Source organism: Protopterus annectens, chromosome 6.part0 (genome assembly GCF_019279795.1).
Source record: "Protopterus annectens isolate FY-2018-M chromosome 6.part0, PAN1.0, whole genome shotgun sequence".
NCBI lineage: Eukaryota > Metazoa > Chordata > Ceratodontiformes > Protopteridae > Protopterus > Protopterus annectens.
The window spans coordinates 773122854-773145682 of NC_056737.1; the positions used below are offsets into that span (position 1 = coordinate 773122854).

Here is a 22829-nt window from a genome sequence, read left to right on the forward strand (position 1 = left end):
CTCATCTGCTCCTACACCCAGCTGCAAACTTAACATTTAAATGTTTGCAGGCCAATAATAGAAAGCCTGTAAGATGTTGTGGATAGTTTTAGCAGTCCACTCCTGGCAGTTAGTGGGGTTCATATGCAAGCTAGGGCTAGGACTATCCAAACCAGAGGTACAAAATTCCAAACAGTATACCACATCTGCTTCACTCACAGTCAAAATACTTAATGCATTTGCATAAGCATATGCATTGGGTACATGCAAACTATACCATACCTCTTTGCACACAGATCACTATATCATTTTCAGGAAGCCTTTTGATATTAATCCAGAAAAGACTCACTTCTAGGGGATTCCTGCTTAATGGCATACCTATTTGAGACCTCTGCTGCCAGCCAAACATTAGTATTTGGATATTTGGCATCATGTCACCATAATAAATGAACTAAACCCAGATTATAAACACCTGAGGGAAGCCATAAATAACTAGAATACTTTCCAAGATATCATGGGCCATCCTGTTAAATGCATTTTGTTGCTGCTACAGTCAGTCATTCTTTGTTAAGCATTCATTATTCATTTTCTGAATACCCACTTATCCTAGAATGCTTTTATAGAAGCTTGCTCATTACCCATTGAAGTATATTTCCACTGTAGTACTGTGACAGCACTTTTATGTTTTTTTTTTAATGATCTTGATAGTAAGAGAAGAATGATATTGTGTTCTGGTCCACCTTAATGTGACATAGTAGACCACAACATTCTTTGTGAGTGACTTTAACCCTAATGTGAAACCACAGGGACTGTTCTGATATGGATTGTTTCATTATTTTCAGGATGTACTTGGTAGTGTGTCTCTGGGATAAATTTGTCATCTATTTATCCTGTCATATCCAGAGTTTCACATGTGTCTATTTGGGGCCATTTGTTCTCTCCTCATATATGCTTCCATTGGGTGAGCTAATTAGGAGGAGAAGTCTTTACTATCACTGTTATACTGATAATACGCAGCTCTGCATCTCCTTTATTATATGGCTTCACTGGGAAAAGGTATAGAAAACATCTAGGATTAGATGATTACTAGTCATATGTGACTTAATGCAGCTAAAATATGTTGCCATTGTTATTTAATGCCATCTTAAGAAGTTTTAATTGTCCCACCCTTACTCCTTCCATTTTGAATAGTGAAGGAGGTCAAAGATGTTCGTGTGATTATCATTGACATACTGTTGCTTAGGAACCATGTATAGTGAAAGCATCTTGTTTTCATCTTCACATCTCACATGTTAAGCATCTTTATTTCAAAAGACTATGAGGTGGTTATGCATGCCTTGGTATCTAAATGTCTTGATTACTGTAACCCCTTGTACTTGGGGCTTTCTAACAGGAAACATAATTTACAGTGAGTTCAGAACTCTGCAGCTCAGTTATTTACTGGTACTACAAGTTTCCTTCATATTACTCTGGTTTTGCAGAAACTGCTGCATCTGTCAGTTCAACCCTATATAACTTGTAAAACTCTGCTGCTAGTTTACTTAGCCCTGCAGGACATGGGTTCTCCATATCTGAAGGAGCTTGTGGTACCGTTGTGCAGCTGACCCCCTTTATTCCTTATTTTTGGATTGTTAGAAGTCCCTAGAGCAAATTTGGAGACATCCAGTTTTTGGTCTTTTAGGTATTAAGCTCCATGTCTTTGGAAGCAACTTTCCCAGTAGATAAGGAAGTGACCTACACTGATGGGTTTTAAGATACCTATATGGTGACGTTTGACCCAGCCTCTCTTTATTTCCCAATTTATTGATTGGTAAGTATTTGGCAGTTTGCACAGAGGGTTAAGGCTGTTAGCTGTAGTTCTTGTGATATAGGGTTTGTTTTCCTCAGCTGTCATTTGTCTACTGTGTTACCTTGACTAACCAGACATTGCAAATGGCCATCCCTGAAAAGGGACTGTGTTCAGCAGGCCTACCTGGTTAACAAATAGGTATTATCATTATTATTATTAAAATTTTATTATCAAAAATATTTGTTTCATTGTTTGTTTTATGTATTGGTCGGTTTGTTTTTATGTTTAAGTGTTTAATTCTATGGTACTTGATTCCAATCATCAAAGTAAACTTGAATTTGAATTATTCAGTTTATGGCTGTATGAAAGTTGGAGCCTATCCCAGTACTTAGTGAGTATGAGGCAGAGAGACTAATCCTGAAAAGAGCAGCAGCCATTGTAGAATGCACGTGTGCACACACACACACACACACACACACACACACACACACACACACACACACACACACACACACACACACACACACACACACACACACTCACACTCACACTCTCACACTCTCTTATGGACAGTTTTGGGGACCACCAGTTCATCTACATCATGCCTTTGGAATGAGGGAGAAAGGTGGGACATCTGTATCAAAATATGACAGTTAGTGCACTTTTTAATCTCTTGAGTTGCATTAATATTAATGATTATTCAGCAAATATTACTGTGCAGGAAACATAGGACAACTGCTTTAACTTCTTGAATAGAATCATGCTTTTTCATTTATGCCAGTTTATTGATGGCACTTTTATAATGACAAAAATAATTGAATGATAGTTTCAGAGACTTATTTAATTTAATGTTTTTGTTGGAAACTGTCACTTAATTCATTTTTTTATTTGTGTGACAGTACTTTGTTAAGGAGTTTAGCACATTGTGGGTATATCTGAAATGCAGCTACAGTTTTAATTTTTACATTTTAGAGATCACATTTTTCAGACGGGGGATAGAATGTAGTTGTGCCATAGATGGATGCTTCCCTTTCTTCACAAGTGTGCTGTCATGGAGTTAGTATACTCCAGTTAAAGGGGTTTGGAGTGTGAGGGTCCTTGCCTGTACAAAAGAAAAAAATGTTTTACTTTTCTTTTAAACTGTTATAGCTTTGTATTGTTTCATTAAAGTGATTTTGTGTGCATGTGGTGAGGGCTTCAAGTGCTGCAACACAGATCCTTCCAGTGTAACCTAATAATCTACTGTAATCTGAGTACTGGAAAATAGTAAAAAAAACAGTTTTTGAACAGATGTCAGAGCCATCATTTTACCAGACCCTCCTTTGATATCACATTGATCACATCTGTTTGCAGACTGGATCCTGTTCCACAATGAAGTGGGACTGTGGTCTTTTAAAATGATCATTTCACTACTGTAATGCAGCAAGGAGTACAGCACATCAAGCTTTTTTCTTTCCTTAATATCATTAACATTCATCCTCAGCAGATAGTCATCCATACCTATGGTTGTTTATGTTCACTGTCCTGCATACGCACCTTCCTTAGTTTGCTTGTGAACCTTATCCTGCCTGCGATATAAATTCTTTAGCTGCATTCAGAAGTCATGATGCTTCAGACTGACTTGTGGCTTGACTTCAATCACAGAAACATCAGAACTTCTTCTACACTAGTAAACTGTGGTTTAGTAACCTGTGGGGGGGAGGTGCTGGTGTAGAGTTCCCATAAAGACTAGGAGCTGCACTCAGGTGGATGGAGCAAACCCATGTATATTTATCCTTAACAAAGAAAATTCAGTTCTTTGTTGAATAAGAGTTTAGCAGCATGTTTCAATTTTGCATAAAGGCAGTATATTGAAGTATCCTTCCCTCCCCACATGTAGCACATACGAACATTCAAGTGAAAAAAATGCACACTAATCTCCACATCCTGCCTGCCACATTATTATATTCAACAAATATTGCACATTGTCATTTTTGCAGGTGAATGTAGAGCTGGCTGCTATGCAACACTCCAACAATCATCTTCGGCATAAATATTTTGAAATCTTCCAGCAACATGCAACTGAGGCAGCCATTGTCTCACTTCTTGTTCATTCATCAGTTCAGTTTGAAACTGAATCCTAATATCCTTGATAGCTACATCAGTTAATGAAATTATATAAAAATCTTCTCAACAAACATAGGTTCATAGGTAGGTAGGTACTAGGCTATCTGCCCGAGGGCATTTATAAGCCTAGTCAGAGTGTGTCGGCTTTCGCCGCCCCATTGATTAATTAACTGAGCCTCTGTCAAGCAGAGCCAATGAAGTGATCCCAGGGGTGTATTTTCTGTTACCCATCCACTCGTCAAGGCTTCTCTTGAAGAGTGTTAGTGAGGGGCTCTGCCTAATGTAGTTAGGAATTTTGTTCCATAGCATGGGGAGTCTCTGTGACAGGAATCTATCCCTCCAGCATGTTTTATTTATTGTTGTGGCGAGGTTTAGCTCACTAGAGCGCGTGGCTCGCAGTGACTTGGATTTCTTTAGGTTGAGCATGTCCAACCGTTCGGAGTTGGATATGGCTTTGTAAGTCGGGCAGAGATCACCTCTGAGTAAGCGATATGCCACTGAGTACAGCCAGAGCTTTTCCAGTCGGGCTGCATAGGACATATGTTTGAGGCCAGTAATCCTCTTGGTGAGGTGCTTTTGTGGTCTTTCAAACTGTTGTGTTTTATTTATTTGTAGTATACAAGTCCCAGAAGTGTCTGTAAAGAGGAAAAAATCTCAAACTGGCATCAAATATTGCCTACCTGTCCATATGAAAGGTCCTAATATCAGCAGCTTGAAACCTCAAACCTGATTTTAACAGTGTTCCTCAAACATACATTTAGTCAAGCAACTTTTTTGGAGTTCTCTTGCAATCCATACTCAGAATATTATGTCTCAGTTTCACATCCAATATTCCTTTCGGATTCTTGACTGCTTGACTGATTTATGCTGCCATTGCTGCAAAATAATGCTTTTTCTGAAGCAAGTTTTGCAGAGTTCTCACCTTCATCTATCCATGCAGACTAGGAGCCATCAGGCTTTCTATACTAGCCATGCCCTTTCAGTTTATCAGGAAACCTTCTACAGCAGGTAAAACGACAGACTGTAAAACGTATGAAAGAAGTAGCACGCTGAAGGTAGACTCAATGAACAAACTTTAATCCAAGGTAAAAAAGCAGTTACACACAATACCAATGCTGGACTTTGTGCATGAACACAGATTCCTTTGTTAAAAACTCCACAGTACCAATACTGGTCCTTGTGAATAAAAAGTCATTAGCTTAAGCGCTTTAGTTTCTGTCCAATCAGAAACTTCCTCAGAATGCTTTTTTATCTTGGATTGAAGTTTGTTCATTGAGTCTACCTTCACAGTGCTACTTCTTTCATAAGTTTGTACTGTGTTCCTCGTAGACTGTAAAACTTGCAGTGAATCAGAAAGTGGTGCTACTGCCAGTGAATTATTCTTGGACCAGGAGAAGTATGCGCTGCATCCTCAGCATTCTAAAATGCAGTATTTTCCAGCTTAGTTTCATCCATAGTTTCTTCTGCTTTTCAGCACATTAGCATTGAAAACTGGTAGTCATAAAAAAAGACAAGCTGTTCTTCTGAATCACTGCCACCCTTCACGATAGAATGGGAGCCTGTTAGTTGTTTGTGCATTCTTTTAGCACGTGCCAGTACTGCACGTTAAATCAACTAAGTCAGTTGCAGTGCCAATGAAGTTTACTCTTCACCCACTGTTGCATGGCCATGATGTTGATATATAGGTTCATAGGTGGTTACTGGGCTGGTGAAGCGAAGGTCTTTTTAAGCCTAGCCATGTGTTCTCAGTTTAATTTTATAGAAACCCAATATAAAGGATCTTGCCTAAACTCGAGATCTTAGGTAGCAAGAACTGCCCATATCTAGGGGGGGGGGGTCATAGGTGAAATCTCTGGTAGGAATTTACGATTTCACATCCAGTCATCCAGGCTACGCTTAAACAAGGTCATAGAGGGCTTTGTTTGATGTGAACTTGTAGCCTATTCCAGAGGAGTGGCAATCTCTGAGAGACCTAGCTGTCTCTCCAGCAGGTCCTATTTATGTCTGCCAGGTTAAGATCCCTGGAGCGGGTGACCCTTGTCCCATTTAACTTGTGGATGTGTAGCATTTCCATTAGGTATGTATCTGAGATTGCTCTGTAGGCAGGGCACAAGTCTCCTCTAAGTAGTCTGTATGCTACTGAGTACAGTGACAGTGACTTTAGTCTGTCAGTGTATGACGTACTGGAGACTCTTAATTTTCTTAGTTAGAAATCTCTGAGTTCTCTCAAGTTGCTGCAGGTGCCTGGTAAAATACATACCAAAGGGAGCATTGTACTCAGTTATTGGCCTGATGAGGACTGAGTACAGGAGTGTTATAAGCACTTTTGCTCTTGAGGCAATGCCTTTGCTAATGAGTTGGGTGATCTAGAATGCATTCCTTACCACAGTAGACACATGGTGGATAAGTTTAGGCTGCAGTCAGCTTGCATTACCAAGTATGTCACTACTGAGTTGTTTCTTAGGGCCATTGTTATTTATATGATAATCTGCAGTGTTATCCTTTTTATTGAAGGAGATGATAATGCATTTTTCTGCATTGGTTTGAATCTATGGCTTTGGCACCAATCACTGGTTTGTGTAAGTCCCTCTTGAAATATATTGACATCATTGGGGATTCAGTGATTGCACCTAATCTGCAGTCATCAGCAAACTTAGTCAGTCACAGCTCCTCAGTTTTGGCCTGAACTTCTAGAAAGTATATTCCAAACAATAGGGGGACTAGCACTGACCCCTGTGGAACCCCATTGGTAACAGGCCTGCTGGTTGAGGTAACACCCCCAAATTTGACTGAGTGTTATCTGTTTGTGAGGCAGTTAGCAACCCACCTGACAACATACGGGTTGATATTCGACTGGGAGAGTTTATCAATGATGCCCAAATGCAGGATTGTGTCGAAGCCCTTGGCTAAGTCTAGGTAGGCTGTATACACAGATTTGCCTTCGTCTGTGATTCTGGTGACGTTTTTGAAGAAGTCCACCAGGTTTAGCAGACATGACCTGCCTTTGACAAAACCAACCTGTGTCGGATCAAGGGTTTGAAGATCACATATATCCTTATTTATAAGGTCCATGATGATTTGTTCCATGGCCTTACAGATGAGGCTGGTTAAGCTTATGGGTCTGTAGTTCCCAGGGTCTGTTGCTGTACCCCCTTTATGAAGGTTGCTGTTTTCTATTCAGCAGGGACAAAACCAGTACTCAGCCTGTGGTTGAAGAGAGTACTTAATGAGGTTACTAACTAATGTTTTATATCATTTAAAACAAAACCTGGGATGCCATCCAGTCCCATAAAGGCTGTGTTTTTGGCCTTGGAGAGAGCATTAATAGCTTGCTCTTTGGAGATGCAAGTTGGGGGAGATGTAGAGAAAATGCTTTGTGAAATGTTGGGAGGGGGGCAGGGGGTGAAAGTTTCACCACACCTGTCAGCTAATATGTTAGTTGTTTTTGCAGGATCAGTGTGTGTGTGTAATGCCATCCACAGCTAGTTCAGCACACGTCTGGGTCCTACCTTTTAGGCTAGGGATATAGCTGAATAATGCGTTATAGTTATCCTCAGCTATGGTTGCTAAATTTTTTTTGAAGTTGCCCTTAGAGGATTTTACAAGTTGTCTTATTTGTTTGTTCAAGCAGAGGAGGATGTTTTACCAGTGCTGGGACCTCTCTTTTATATTTTTAAACAGCAACTTCTTCCTCTTGTCGTATAACTTACTAATGCTGGATGCATTCCAGGAAGCTTGTTTTTTTCTTGAGGATTTTGTTTTGAGCCAGTTGGGTACAGCTGTGTCAATACATTTGTATAAGTGTTCTGTGGGAACAGGATCTTGGAGATTATTTATGCCATCCCTTCGGAGGATATAATTAGCTTTTGTGAAAAATTTTGGCCTGATTTCACCTAGGAGGAGCTCAAGTGCTATAACTACTGTGATGCCCGTACACTGACCCAGTAATCAAGGATCCTCAATCCTCACCACTAGCACCAGTGAGGGGCATCCACATTGGGAGGGATAACAAATACACACACTAAAATATAATTTCCCTTAAGGGCACACAGAGATCATAGTCAGTCTGGGGCTGGTTTCTCCCTTTCTCTCCAGATCCCCAGTAAGACTCCCCACTGGCACAGCTATAGAGTGGAGTCCTTAGTCCGGGTTCCAAGCCAAGTCCGCCAAGTACTCTCTCTGTCCAACCAGTGCTTCGTGTCCCTGCCCAAGTAGCTCACACACACACACACACACACACACACTCTTTGAGATATGATTTATATGCAACCACACAGACACTCTTTGAGATATGATTTATATACAACCACACAGACACTCTTTGAGATATGATTTATATACAACCACACAGACACTCTTTGAGATATGATTTATATACAACCACACAGACACTCCTGGGGAAGGCTGGCACAGGTTCACTAGCTGTGCCCCTTCTGTCCAGGCTATTATAAGGTAGTATTCCACTGCCACCAGAACTCCTATTTATCAGCTAACAATAAGGCCCTTCTCAAAGGGTATCCAATTTTACTGTGCCATATTATTATCCAGTTAGTAAATGTGACTAGAACTTTTAAGGCTATTGGAGTGGCTTAGTACAGTATCAGTAAATACATGCAAGTAATCTAGAGCTTAGATTATCTCCACATAAAACACCCACAGTTGAAAGGTTTTAAAATATTTAATAATAAATAATAAAAACACAAGACAAATAATCTGAATTCAACACAGCACTAGTCAGGAGTTCAGAAATCACAGGAAAATGCTTAAAATACTACTGTAGAATAGTCTGACATAAATATAGAAAACAGCTAGACCAAACTTACTATTTTCTATCTATTTCTGAGAGAAGTCACTGTTCTAAATAAATATCCTACTTACAAGCAAAGCAAAGTAATGGTGAGTTGATGTTCTTCAGACAAAATCCAAAAATGCTCTAATTCTCTCTCTCTGTGAAAGCCTTAAATTGATAATATATCACTCCTGACTCATTTTAGATTACATTGTTGACACTTCTGATTTAATTTCCCAGGCTAACAGAAACTCAAGAGTTTTAACAGTTTTTTGATCTTGAACCTAGCCAGGAAATCACAGCAATAAAAGACATTATACATGTAAAATGTAGCAATTAACTCTGGTCTCAAAGCAATAGAAGGAATTCCTTAGTACAGACATTCTGTCTCCAAGCTTTGTGATCAAACATTCATAAAATGCTTTACTTTATCAGCTTTCTTCCAGCAGAGTGCACTATGGTTACATTTTTGAAGTTCAACATTTAACACCGTTTTATTTACATTTGTGAAACAGCGTGTGGATTTTATTAACATTTACAATGACATAGAGATATCTACCAACTTTTATCTCGCTGGGTTGGCAGCCTTTCAGTTTTTCACAGCTACTTCAAATGTGACTTATTTGTGATCAGATTTAACCAGTGAGGTTCCCATACTTGTGGTGGTGCAATGGTCACCCATGTTAATGAGGACCAGGTCAAGAATATTTGAGCCCCTTGTGGTGTTGGTACTATTTGTTCCAGGGCAGTAGTGTTAACAAAGTCTAGGAACCTTTGTGCAAGCATGTTGGTACTCATAAGTTTCTCAGTCAGTGGAGGGATAATTAATATTGCCCATGACTAGAGTGTTTGGTTGCAATTTGATTGACTTAGGTAGGTCCAAATAAACAGCATGGGTATATTGGTTCATTGCTGGGGGCCTATAGCTAATGGTGACTTGAAGGAGGGTCTTACCCACAGTTGGTTGAACTTGGAGTAACTCCATAGAGTTTTCATATCTAACCAGTATAGAGGAGTATTTATCTTTGAAGATAGATACTTCTCCTCCTTTGGTTCTCACTTGTTCATTTTGCAGTCTGAGAGTGTGGAAGGCATTGTAGCCTTGCAAGGCCAGGGTACGTTCTGCAGCCCTGAACTAAGTTTCTGTGACTACACAGTCACCAGCATCCTCCAGGGATAGGAGTGCTTACACAGAGAGCAATTTTGGATTTAAACTCCTAGCGTTTTGCAGCATAACCTTTTATTACATATGGAAGTATGAAGGTGGAGCCTCTCAAACTGAGATGCAGTGAGGCTTGCCCTTCTGTAAAAAAATAATAGTCTAAGGTTAAGCAAGTTATTTTCTGGAATTGGCTTTTCACTGAGGTATTTTCATTGTTGTAGAACTTACTTCCTTTGGTGGATCAACATGATTCCATCAGAATAGAACTGCTTCCAAACCAGGATCTCCGCTCTTCACCATTCTTCATCCACTAGTGAAAATGCCCACCAGCAATCCCAGGGATTAAAGAATGTGGCATTTTCCACTTGTCAGTACAAATACCACATTGTTTCTGTCCTGAAAAATAGGCTGCAGGACTAGTGAGACTAAATTGATCAGCAGAACTCCTTAACTAAACATGGGTTATATTGGCTAGGCTTGTAAGTGCCCTTACTCCATTAGCCTAGTAATCTCCTATGAACCTATGATCATGTTTGGCAGATGGAACACATTTTCACATCTGTTTAGATGATTAACTTGCAGTGATATGAAGTGCTGAGTATCGTACTTTCATAAAGTAATAAGATGATAACCAGGGTTTAAAAAATTGCTGTCCATCTTTTGTCTCATCTTCATTTGTAAGACTGAGAACAGAAACTATTTGTTACTCCCTATTCCAGATTCAAAAGCTTATTATCTTAGCAACTATATTGTTGTGATATTCTTACTGTTGTCTGCCTCACTCAAAGACATGTTTTTATCTAAAAATGGTGAAATGTTACAGAAGTAATACACCAGTCTAGCAAACCTTCCTTTCTGGATAGTAATTTGGGCTCAGAATAGGCATAAAGTGTTACAAGCATTACAGAAATTCCCTGCTCTATAATCTACTTTTTCATTTGTTTCCTTTTGTTATAACTGATTGGATGCACTACAGGAAGTGGGTGATTTCTGTAAATTACTGATTTCTTAGGTGGTTGAAGTGGTTTAACTCTTGACTTGTGTCTCGGTAGCAACCATAGGCTTTTCTAATTTAACATTAATGTCTAATCTGATGTATCATTTTTACACAGTTACCTAGGTGAACCACATGAATGAGAAACTCTTGTGGCTGCACAGTTCAGATCACCTTAAAGGGCATCTGTGTTTACTCCAGTAGTTTTAATACATGTGGGGATATTTGATACAGAAAAGTGTCATTATTAAACATTTGTATTTATGGAATGTATAGGAGTGCCATAATTTAACATTCATATTACCTTGAAGTGTAATTATTTTTTCTCTGTCATTATTTTAGATGAACCATGAAAATGAAGATGTTTCCCCAGAAAGCCCTGAACCACCTATAGAGCTAAATGGCTGGTCTGAGCCTTTTGCAGTTAATCATGGGCTAGTATTTCCACCTTCAGTTCCTGTTTCACAGCCCACTGTGGACATTGTGGACAAAATGATTAGAGAGAGAGAAACGGTGGAAAACAGAGTGATCAACTGGTGAGTGTAAAGTAAAAGCTTGATGCCTTTCTTAAGTATACAGACAAAGATTATACATATAAACATAGGTGTAATACTTTTTAATTGAGTACTTTTTCCTGCCTGAGTTCCTTGTCAAGTATAATGGCCAATTTCTAACCCCCACTTCATAGTCACATGTTTTCAACAGTTATGTCCTACCTCAATTTACTGGCAAATCATGTTACCCCATGATGGAGGACTTTTATCTTTCATTGAATAAGTTCTTACTGGTCATTCATTAAAATTCCATTTTTGACTGGTACTCATAATGGATCCACAGTCTTTGTAGGAAGTGGAGTGTGGTAGCCATTCTTGCAGCCAGAGAAGGACCCACATTTCCTTTTTCTAATTAGTTTAGTACATGATGACAAGCAATGTAAAGTACTGACACACACAACTTTTCTTTGTTAACTACACCTGCTGTTTATGTATTCCTTTAATGGGGTCTATATTAAAAGACCAAAGAGGTGCTTCATCGAACACCTCTTGGTCGACACATAAAGAACGAATGCTCAAAACAGCGATTTCTTTCCCTGGGAAAAAAATTGCTTGGCCATCCCCGTGTGTTTGCCCCTTCCCTCACTGTAGTGCGATCTTGGAGTTGGTATATTTAGTTAGAGGGGGTGTGGGGGGCACAGCCCCCCATGTTGGGGGATGTGGGAGGGTGAAGCTCCCCACATTTTATGTTTGAAGGTGTGTGTGTGTGCTAGCGATTTCTTTACCAGGGAAAGAAATCACTGTTCTGAGCATTCATGCTTTATTGCATTCGCTCTTTATGTGTCGACCAAGAGGTGTGCGATGAAACACCTCTTCGGTCTTTTAATGTAGACCCTTTTAATGATATGGAGCTGATAAGCACATGGTTTGAGTCATAGATAAGATTGAAATGTACACTACTGACAACTGATCATCAGTAGCAACAACAGCTCCCCCTTTTCCCATTTTCTTCATGGAGTTAGGGTGATGCATCATCTGTCGCCACCTCCACCAATTCAATGCCATTTTTCTACCTCATTCAACAGTCAAACCTGACTGTTGCAGGTCTTCTCTCACATAGTCTGCCCATCTCTTTACTAGACATCCTCATTTCTTATCTTCTTCCTGTTTGTTTCAAATCTTCTTAGTGAAATGATCTTCTGCTTTCCTGCACGTGTACCTGAACCACCACACTCATTGATCTTCAGTGCAATTGCATCTGCTCTGATGTCTACTCTAATTTCATCATTCCTTTGTCTGTCCCATACTGTGCATCTTACCACCCATGTCAGGCACTTCATCTACGTCACTTCACAACACCTTAATTTTCAGCTTCTTTGACATTCTTCTATCACACATTACCCCTGATACTTTATGCCATTTGGCTGCAGCCCCTCTGATTCTAGGTTTATGTTTATACTTAACCAGTAACAGAGAAAACAGAGGGCTGGAACATCTGGTGGCTGTATCAGGACAAAGTCCAGAATATTATTGGTTGTTAACTATTTGTTACAGAATCTCTTACCAGTTAATTGAGCAGTAATTGAAATCTGCTACTATAAAAGAGTTTTGGCAATAGATAGCTCCCCAAGTACATTTAGGAATCTTATATGCTCATCAGGGGACATGAAGGGTGCCCTATAGCTATAAGTTGATAGTTTGTCTTGTTCAGGGTAAGTTGGAGTTCAGTGGGTTCAATCTGTGGGCCTTTGGGAATCAGTGTAGAGATAATATGGTCCCTGACATATGGAAACACTACAGCGGTTCTTGTCTGGCCTACGTATGTGGTAGGCACAACACACAGGTATGGTGTGAGTGCTGTCTTTACACTGAAATCAAGTCTTAGTACCTACACAAACATGTATGTGTTCAAGTTGCAGGAGAGCACCAATTCAGGAAATTTTTAAGATGTCTGATGCTGAGAAGAACCACCTTGATATGGTCCAATTTAGGTTTGAAAATAACTACATTTCCGCCACAGTGGGTTGTCTGCAGCTGGACTGTGCCTAAAAAAGGCAGAAGCCATGGAACTAGTGGTGCAGCCATTTCTTGGCAAAACAAGTTGGAACTGTTAATTATGCCGGGTTCTACACCAATGCTTAATACAAACACCTGTATAACTGCATTGACTGTGGTCGTACCTGATAGGACCAACATAAGCTCCTCAAGGAACAGCAAACCTGCCTGGTGGACAATTGCCATTAACAGGCTTTACAATAATAAGAAGAAATTGTTGTCTAAGACTAAGAGGGAGCGAGCCCTAAACTGGAAACACTCCCTCCTCATCTTAAACAAGCAAATAAGACTTCTTGTTAAGTTTCTAAAGCAAACTACAAATCCAAATAAACTTCCTAGGTTAAGGACAGCCATAAGACATTCTTTAGTTACATCTGTAACCTAAAAGGAAAGGCCCAGATTTGTGCCAAACTGGTAGTTAATGATACCACATATACTGAGCCTGTGGACATAGCTAACCTGTTAGCGGACAGATTCTGTGAAAACTTCGCTCCCCTGTCCCCACCACAAGTACCCCATGACATCCCTACCACCTGTCCTCTATCTTGTATCTCTAAAGAACAGGTCATAAATGCCCTCTCTAAGGCCATAAACGCAACATCTGTGGGACATGATAACATCTCATGTTATGTCCTACATGGGTTCAAACAAGAATTAGCAACACCACTGGGTACACTTTTCAATCATAGTCTAAGCACCTGCTTCCTCCCAGCTGAATGGAAAGCAGTCACTGTTATCCCCTTGCACAAAGGTGGTGCTTCCACTGACCCTTGGAACTATAGACCTATTAGCCTGACTAACCTTATCTACAAGGCCATGGAGTGAATCATCATGGACCTTATCAACAAAGATATAGGTAATCTCCAAACACTTGACCCTACTCAGTTTGGATTTGTCAAAGGGAGATCATGTCTGTTAAACCTGGTGGACATCTTTGAGACAGTCACCAAGCCCCTGGAGGAGGGAAATCTGTGCATACAGCCTACCTAGACTTAGCCAATGTTTTTGACACTATCCCTCACTCAGGCATCATTGACAAGCGCACCCAACTAGGTATCAACCCTTATATTTTAGGTGGGTCACTAAATGGCTCACTGATAGAACCCATATAGTGAAAATAGGGGACTCCATCTCCAACAGCAGACCTGTAACCAGTGGTGTTCCACAGGGATCAGCCCTGGGATGTCTGCTGTTTGAAATCTGTTTTTCCAAATTACAAACTAAAACTAAAGGTCTCTGGCTGACAAAGTTTGCTGATGTCTGCAAATTAGAAGCGGTCATAGAAACTCTATGTCAACATCCTACAAGAGGGTCTTATACAAAGAAATGATTGGGGCCAAAGTCATGGCCTTAAACTCAATGCAAAAAAATGTATTATCATCCCTTTTAGTAAGTGCGATGTTCCTGCTAACTACCACATCAATAACAACACCCTAAGTATGCACTCAGTGGTGAGACATCTGGAAACACAGGTTGACAGCAACCTTACCTTTGATCACCATGTCTCCACAGTGATAAGAAGGGCATTCTGTATTGCTTATCTCATAAGTAAGGGCACTGCATCCAGGAAAAAAAGAAGTTATAACCTCTCTGTACTCTTCCCTCATCCAGCCAATAATTGAGTACAACGCCCTTCTGGTATATACTTTTCAAGCACCTGCAGCAATTGGAGAGACCATAAAGGTTCCTCACAAGGAAAATTCAAGGTCTTCAGCATCTGTCCTATGTGGATCATCTGAAATCACTGTCACTTTATTCTGTTTCTTACAGACTACTCAGAGGTGATCTATGCCTTACCTGTAAGGCAGTCTTTGATCCTGCTTTATTGGAAATGCTGCATATATGCAAGTCAAATGGTACATGGGTTACTCGCTCTAAAAACCTTAAACTGGTATGTGACATTAATAGAACCTGATGGAGGGACAGATTTGTCTCCAAGAGGTTACCACACCTTTGGGATGGACTCCCAATTCATGTCAAACAGAGCATCTCACTGGCCGTCTTCAAACGCAGTCTGGACGATTGGATGGGTAACCATAAATTCACCCCAGGGATTCCACCTCTGTCCCTTTTGGACAGGGGCAATTGGTGCTGCTCATGGAAATAATTGTAGAACTTGGCTAGGCTTGTAAGGGACCTAGGGCCATTAACCTAGTAACTTCCTATGATCATATGACTGTCAGTCATATTATCTCATGCTGACACATACTGGATCTCTGTAGAATGGCATGACTGTAAAATCTCATCTTAGAAACTGGGGTGTACTGATTGACTGTAAAATCACATCTTAGTAACTGGGGTGTACTGGTTGACTGTAACTGGGGTGTACTGCAGGACTTTCTTAGTAACTGGGGTTTGTTGCAGGACTGTAAAATTTCACCTTAGTAATTGAGGTATGTTGCAGGATTATAAAATATCACCTTAGTAACTAGGGTGTGCTGTGGGACTGTAAAATCTCACCTTAGTAACTGAGATGTGCCGCAGGACTGTAAAATCTCACCTTAATGGCTGGAGTGAGCGGTAGTACTGTAAAAACTCAGCTAGTAACTGAGGAATGCTGCAGAACTGTATAATTTCAACTTAGTAATTGGGTTGTGCTGCAGGACTGTAAAATCTCACCTAAGTAACTGGGGCATGTTGCAGGAGTGTGAAATCTCACCTAAGTAACTGGGACATGTTGCAGGACTGTAAAATCTCACCTTAATAACTGCGGTGTGGTACAGGATTGTAAAATCGCAACTTAGGTGTGCTGTAGCAGTGTAGAATCTCACCTTAATGACTAGAGTGTGCTGTAGGACTGTAAAATCTCACCTAAGTAATTGGGGGGGTACTACAAGATGTAAATTCTCACCTTAGTAACTGGGGTGTGCTGTAGGACTGTAAAATCTCACTTTAGTAACTGAGGTGTACTGCAGGACTGTAAAATCTCATCTTAGCATCTAGGGTGTGCTGCAGGTCTGAAAAATCTCACCTTAATGACTGAAGTATGTTGCATGACTAGAAGATGGCAAAGTTAGTCTTTGCTACAAAGGATACTCTAAGAGACTCCAACTGGGTAGTTGTAAGCCTATTTTTGTCACTTTCATCATAAGTTATGTTATGGGAATCATTTTGCAGTTCATGCAGGTAAACTTCCTGTTAATATTCTTGCAGATAGCCAACCAGATAGCTTCACTTAATTTATTTTTTTTATTTATAGCAGTTTAATAACTGGGTAAGTTAGGCGGTTGGCAGAACCTTTTCTGCAACAACCCTGGCCATACGTCAGGAAAACAATTATATGGAAACATAGTGCACCCATTGGGAGAATTGGTTGCATTACATGTTGACAATAAGTACAAACTGATCCAAAACAGAAGTAGTTAAATTTAATAATACAGCAGTACCACTTTTTAACAATATCTGCAGTATATACAATTCCCTGGCAACAGTAATAAATGGAGATGTCATGTAGGTGGTAACACTTAGAGATGCTTTTAACCATTGTCATGAAAGCAGGAACAGGACAGCAGTTACCAGTCAGAGTTGATACATTTTTAAGAATGGAGCATTGCTAAACTGGACAAGGAGAGCCCTATGGATATGCTGTAGCTGGAATCCAGAAATCCATGTGGCATTGTACTTCACAGAAGACTGATGGAAAAATTAAAGTGTAAGGATTGAGACCTAAAATGCTATGGTAGTAGGAATATGGCTGACTTATCAGAAACAAGGGGTGTCAGTTAAGGAGGAACTGTGTGGAAAAGAACAGTAACCAGGGAAATGTTGAAAGTTTTATTGTTGAGACTTATTACATGTATTATATTACTGTTATATAGCACAGCACACCAGAGATGGAGATTAAGAACAATCGGTTTAGTGATGAAATTAAAAACTGAGCAATGTTAAATGATGGAGAGATCATTCTCAAGGAAGACTTGGTAAAGTATTCAGGGTGGAGGGAGGGGATAGGTGGCATCTGGGATTGAATGCAAAATTGCAAGGCTTGTATGCTTTGGTTAGATTAGGGGTCCAAACAACATACATACTTAAAACAGGAATAAAAGGATTTGGGTTTACTAGTCAACCTTTTGATGACCTGTGCAATGCTTTGAGAAAGATCACAGGTGAAGGTCAGTGAGATGCAGAGCTTTGCTTCTGGTTATGCCTTCTTTCTATTTCACATAGTTCTTTTAAGTGCATACTTGGCATGCCCTTTACAGTTTTGGCAACCATAAAAAAATGAAGATTAAACTTGGAAGAATGTAGTGTTATTAACTTGTTTAAGTGAATTAAGGGGCTGAGATATTTTGAGGAGATAGTGAGAGTTAGGCAGGTTTATATGTATAAACTATAAGAGAAAAGACTGATATGATTTCCGGATGACAGATGATCCATGTGAGGTGTAGAGTTAATGATGATGGTTCGGGTGAAGAAAGACAGATAGCACTTACAAAAGAGGATGATGGAAAACTGGCTTAATGAAATAGTGTTTTACTTTAGAAAATAGCTGGTTCCTGGAACATATTTCTGGCAGCAAAACTAAAGTATAGATTGAATGAGGGATTCAAAAAATGCCTGAATGAAAGATTGGGCAGGAAAGGGAAGAAATAGACTACAGTTCTTATTTCATCAACAGCTTTGTATATACAGTCCAGAATTAGTGTTTTGGACTTGTTGAGTTTTATCTCTTAAAAAGAAGACAAATAATTGTATTGTTATTGTATTCATAGGGTAGAACAGGAAATCATGTCCCGTATCATCACTGAGATGTATCCTGTCCGTGAAGAGCCATTAGCAGAAATCAGCGTATCGGAGAGCTCAGAGAATCAGTCTGCACACACAGACATTGGTGAGTTGATTACTGGATGAGAATAGTTTGTGTTTATATTGGTGTAGGGGTTGTTCTGCTTAGAAAGAAATGTAATGGTTAAAGATAAAAGTGCAGCCATTGGGTATTTATTAGTCCTTTTGTTTTTATGAATAAAATATTTAGTATGATTTAGAAAACTGACTTGATCTTGCATATAGCCTATTCTTGAAATTTGAAGATAACCAAGTAGACATTTAGTGTATGTGTTTAGTATCTGTGTACTCAGCCTTATCATGATGGTAGAATGAGTGATTAAAAATATGATAATATTGTCAGTGTTATTGAAGACCACACAGTGAATTGCCATTAAAGAATTGGAAATGCGTTCAAAAGAACTTTTGAAAAACAGGGATATCTGTACCAAGTCCACCCTGACTTTTCCATTAGTGTTATATTTCTTTTTCCTATTACTTATTATCGGTGTGTATATATAAACTGACATTTTCACATGCCAGCAACAGGTATTAAAGCCACAGATTATGGCCTGCAGTAGGGAGTAGAGGCTATGAAATTAAATGGATGCTTAAAAAAACTTTAAGGGGCAAAGACTACCATCACACCAACTAGTTTAGTAATAAATAATTGCAAAGAAAACTGCAGAATATGTAAACAGAATGCATGCTGTTTATATCTAATTATCCTTTGTAATGCATCCTTTGAGATATTACTATCTTTTTAAGTGATAGCGTTCCTTATTACCTTAGTGAAGTCAAAATGTATTTGGCTGTTTTTCACATCTGTATTTATTTAATTATGGCTAGTTGAAAAACCCTAAATGTATTAGGTCAGAATTGTACAGCTATCAGTTTGCCTGTCTTCATGCATATTATAAGTAATGATTTGGTGATGGTTTCTTCTGAACCATCTTCTGTATTATAAAATCTGATAATGTCTCACTGCAAATCTAAAGGGGATAGCTGTACAAAAATTTCATTAAACACATCAGCCTATGAGCTTGATGTTTACTTGCTCTGTGAACAAATACTGTCCCATAATCCCAGCTCATTATACCATTATTGGTTAATTATATTGTAAAGCACCCATGTAGCCAATCAGAGCACTGAGATATGGACGTGTTATTTTTCAATAATTAGGCAGTAAGCTCACTAGCGGGACTGTGAGCTAATGTTATTGTTTCAGAGACACATCATAGAATTGCTGGTAGAGTTTTTGTTGCTTTTCCGTACTTTTGTTATACCTTCACATTTTAAAATCCAGAGTATCATCCAGTTAAGAAAATGATGGCATCTGCGATCACTTTAGCTTATGACTTTGCTGTATCCTGTAACATTATTCTGAAACCAGTGTTCCATTTTTTATAGTACTGTTTTGACTAATTGGCCTTCTGGTTTGTTAATACTCCTTTGATTTTACTGTCTATTTTCCATGGTCATTACAACTGGGCTGTTTCCAGCTGCAGAGCTGCATGTTTACCCAAGTATATTCATATATTAGTTTGTTTTGTTAATTTGCTTAGTCCCTATTTAGTTGAGGCTGTTTTGCTGGGGAACCTATGTGATCATTACAAATAGATGCAACGAATATCAGATATTGTTAAAGCAATGGTAGTGCACACTGAGGAGTTGTTATTTTTTTGGTGACAGGTAACACAGCAGTGACAACTGAAGAGAAAACAACTTCAGTTGCTAGGGTAGATCTTATTAAAGCAAACACAATTTTTGGGGCCTGATGCTGAACACCAAACCAGACCCATCACAAATTATAATGTTGGTTATGATGGATCACAGTAAAATATGCAGATGTTTAAATGTAAATTTATTTCTTTATAAGGTAAATGAACAAATTAACCCATCCCTTTTGACCATTTTCAGATATGGCCTGGGCCAGAAGGGTAAAGGTAAATACAGCACACACATATCATGTATGTGTGTGTGTGTCTGTATATATATAAATTCAGTAACGTGTGCACACACACACACACACACACACACACACACACACACACATACCTTTTTTGTGGCTAAAAGCTCCTTCCTACACTGTACTTTGCATAGTTAACAAATAAAAAAAATAATTTGTGCATTTAGTATTAAGTACCACACACCCTGCATTGTGTTGCCTAGTAATTATGCCCTCTGCAATCTTTATAAGTGGATAAGCATATCATGTGGAAAAAAATATTATTTTCCCAAATTGTCTTTAAAAATACCCCTCCACAATTCCTATAATCTTGCAGTTTGTAAAAACATGATAGCCTAAAAATATTCCCCAAATACCCTTCTATAGTAGGGCTATTGTCATCTCAGACTTATTTATGAGCCTGGGTTTTCAGGGTGTTTATATGAAGCTGGATGGGTTGGTTCATATCTGACACAGAAATCAGCAGGAGATTGTGCGGCATATTCCTGTACACCATTTTGTAGGTGCCTGTGGGATATATTACGTCATTGTTTTTGAAAGCCAGAAGAATAAGAGAGAATGCCTGACTTAAGTACATTTGCCACTCTTCTGCAGAACATATACTGTCAAATAAAATGTTATTTACTCTGTTCTAGGTCAAACTATATTATCTTAGAGAACAGTTTGTTTTGTCACATGACAATTTGTTCAGAAGTTGGTAGCTGATTTCCACAAGTGCGTTAGGTTTGTGAAGTGTTAACACACAAGTTTTGACTGCATTGCCACAGATTGAGGATAACAGACCTGTATATAGAAACTAAAAGCATTTCCCTTCTCTGTGGTAGCACATTATTGAGGCTGATATAGATATATGATGTAGCAGGTAGTGGTGTAATTTCTATCTCCCCCATATCAGAAACAGAGGAGCCTCCTCCTGAAAAATGTTTGTTTTCAAACATTGGCACTAGTTAGTAGGGAAGAACAGTGGTCGAGCAGTTGGGTTTTTTTGCAGTCTGTTTTTCAGTAGGACTGATAAATCGGGGCACTTTTGGCATCTGAAGCTTATGAACTAGAGCTCAGTGAGTTTGCTATTTTAAACAGCAGATGAGATCCTCTGTTTTTTAAAGGAGCTGCAAAATACATACCTTAAGTAATCCACTGTGCTGAGAGGGAACACTGAGGGTATATGCAGATGTGAAGAATAGTCCCAAAAGGTAAAGTGCAGTAAGCATTCAGGATGGAGAGCAGAGAGAAAAAAACCTGATAAATAACGTGCACCTTTGTTTTCTGTGCATTAGACTGGTTTGAAGCAGTCTTTGTCACCGAACTTTCAACCATGCACCTTTTTTTCTTGGTATTGAATTTCCTTCGGTATCTTCATGTATGGTATGGTGCTCTTCTGTTGTAAAATCTAGCTGTTACGTATTTGCCTTACTCCACCTCCTTCCCTTGTGCTTTTTGTTCCACAATAAAGTCATTAATTTTTATGTCTAGTATGTACTTGTTCCCTTAGACAAATAAATTGTTCATCCCTTTTTGGAAACACAATTTCTTCAACATAAAAATGCAGTTTACACAGGGGACCCAATACAAGCAGCCTGCACTGTGGGAATCACTCGTCTGCCATCTGCAATGCTAATTCGTTTTGCAGAAATGTTGTCAGGGAGTTGAAAATGCATTGAATACTGCTTGCCAGATCCTTAACATGACAGCTTCTACATTTGTACTGATTGCTGTATCCACTAGCCAAGATTCTTACTGAGCCATATCCTTCTTGGACTGTTCTTGTTTTCTGGCCTGATCAATTTGCTGCTGAGGCATAATGTTTTGCACATGTCACAGTACATTAACCTTTTTCAGCATGCAGAAATAGATGGCATTTCCAGTCATATTACATCTTTCTCTAATGGCTCATGATGTTCTGAATGCAGAAAAGTTGTATCCTTAGTTTTTTTTTTTTAATATAACATTCTATTGAATGATTTTATTTCTAGTTGAAGCTGCAGGGGGTGGAGGATTTCAGCTGTTTGTCGATGCTGGTGTCCCAGTTAATTCCGACCTGATTCGTCAGTTTGTGAATGAAGCTCTTGCGGAGACAGTAGCCATCTTGCTGGGTCAGAGAGAAGGTCAACACATGTCTCCTACACCACTACTTCCCGAAAGCAAAACACCATTGCCAGTAAGAAAGATGATTTCATTTACTGTTTCAAGTTAAAACCATATTAGAATCAGGTTTCATGTTTAAGTACATCACTCAAAATACATCAGTACTAACAGGATGCTGGCAACATTCTATGTAAAACATGTATTAACAAGAAGTGAAATACTTTGCATTCATGGGTAATTATATATGCCAGTAAACCCTGCAGGTGCTCCCAGCTAAGACAATTTTATTTATTTTCCCTCTGCAGAGTACTTTGTGGTTTGCAATTGTGATGTAATATATCAGTGAGAAAAGACTGTGACTAAGCAGGGATTAACAGCAGTAAAAAGGAAGAATAGCACATTGACTAATATTGTTTCATTTTAGATGGCTATATGCTATACTTGAAATAAAATAACATACATACCTGCTGCTTTGGAATGTGGGTAAATGTTAGCTTGGTGGACAGGAGGTTTGTGTGGTAAAACACTGACACTATTTTTTGAAATTTCAGTCAATACCTTTGATTAAAATGTAGGTGGAAGACTTAGTACAAATTTAATCTTACTCTACATATTTTGTTTTGTTCTGTTGTGAATGCTATAC

The 22829-nt window shown here is 39.1% G+C and overlaps 1 protein-coding gene across 1 annotated transcript in view; it reads left to right on the forward strand.

Moving 5' to 3' along the window:
• Positions 1–22829, forward strand: part of KIAA0586 (KIAA0586 ortholog) — a 4394667-nt gene that overhangs the window by 3494617 nt on the left and 877221 nt on the right. The window contains exons 19-21 of the mRNA XM_044074450.1: positions 11162–11355; positions 18081–18199; positions 22075–22259. Of these exons, the coding sequence (XP_043930385.1) occupies positions 11162–11355; positions 18081–18199; positions 22075–22259 (498 nt within the window). The remainder of the gene's footprint in view (positions 1–11161; positions 11356–18080; positions 18200–22074; positions 22260–22829) is intronic.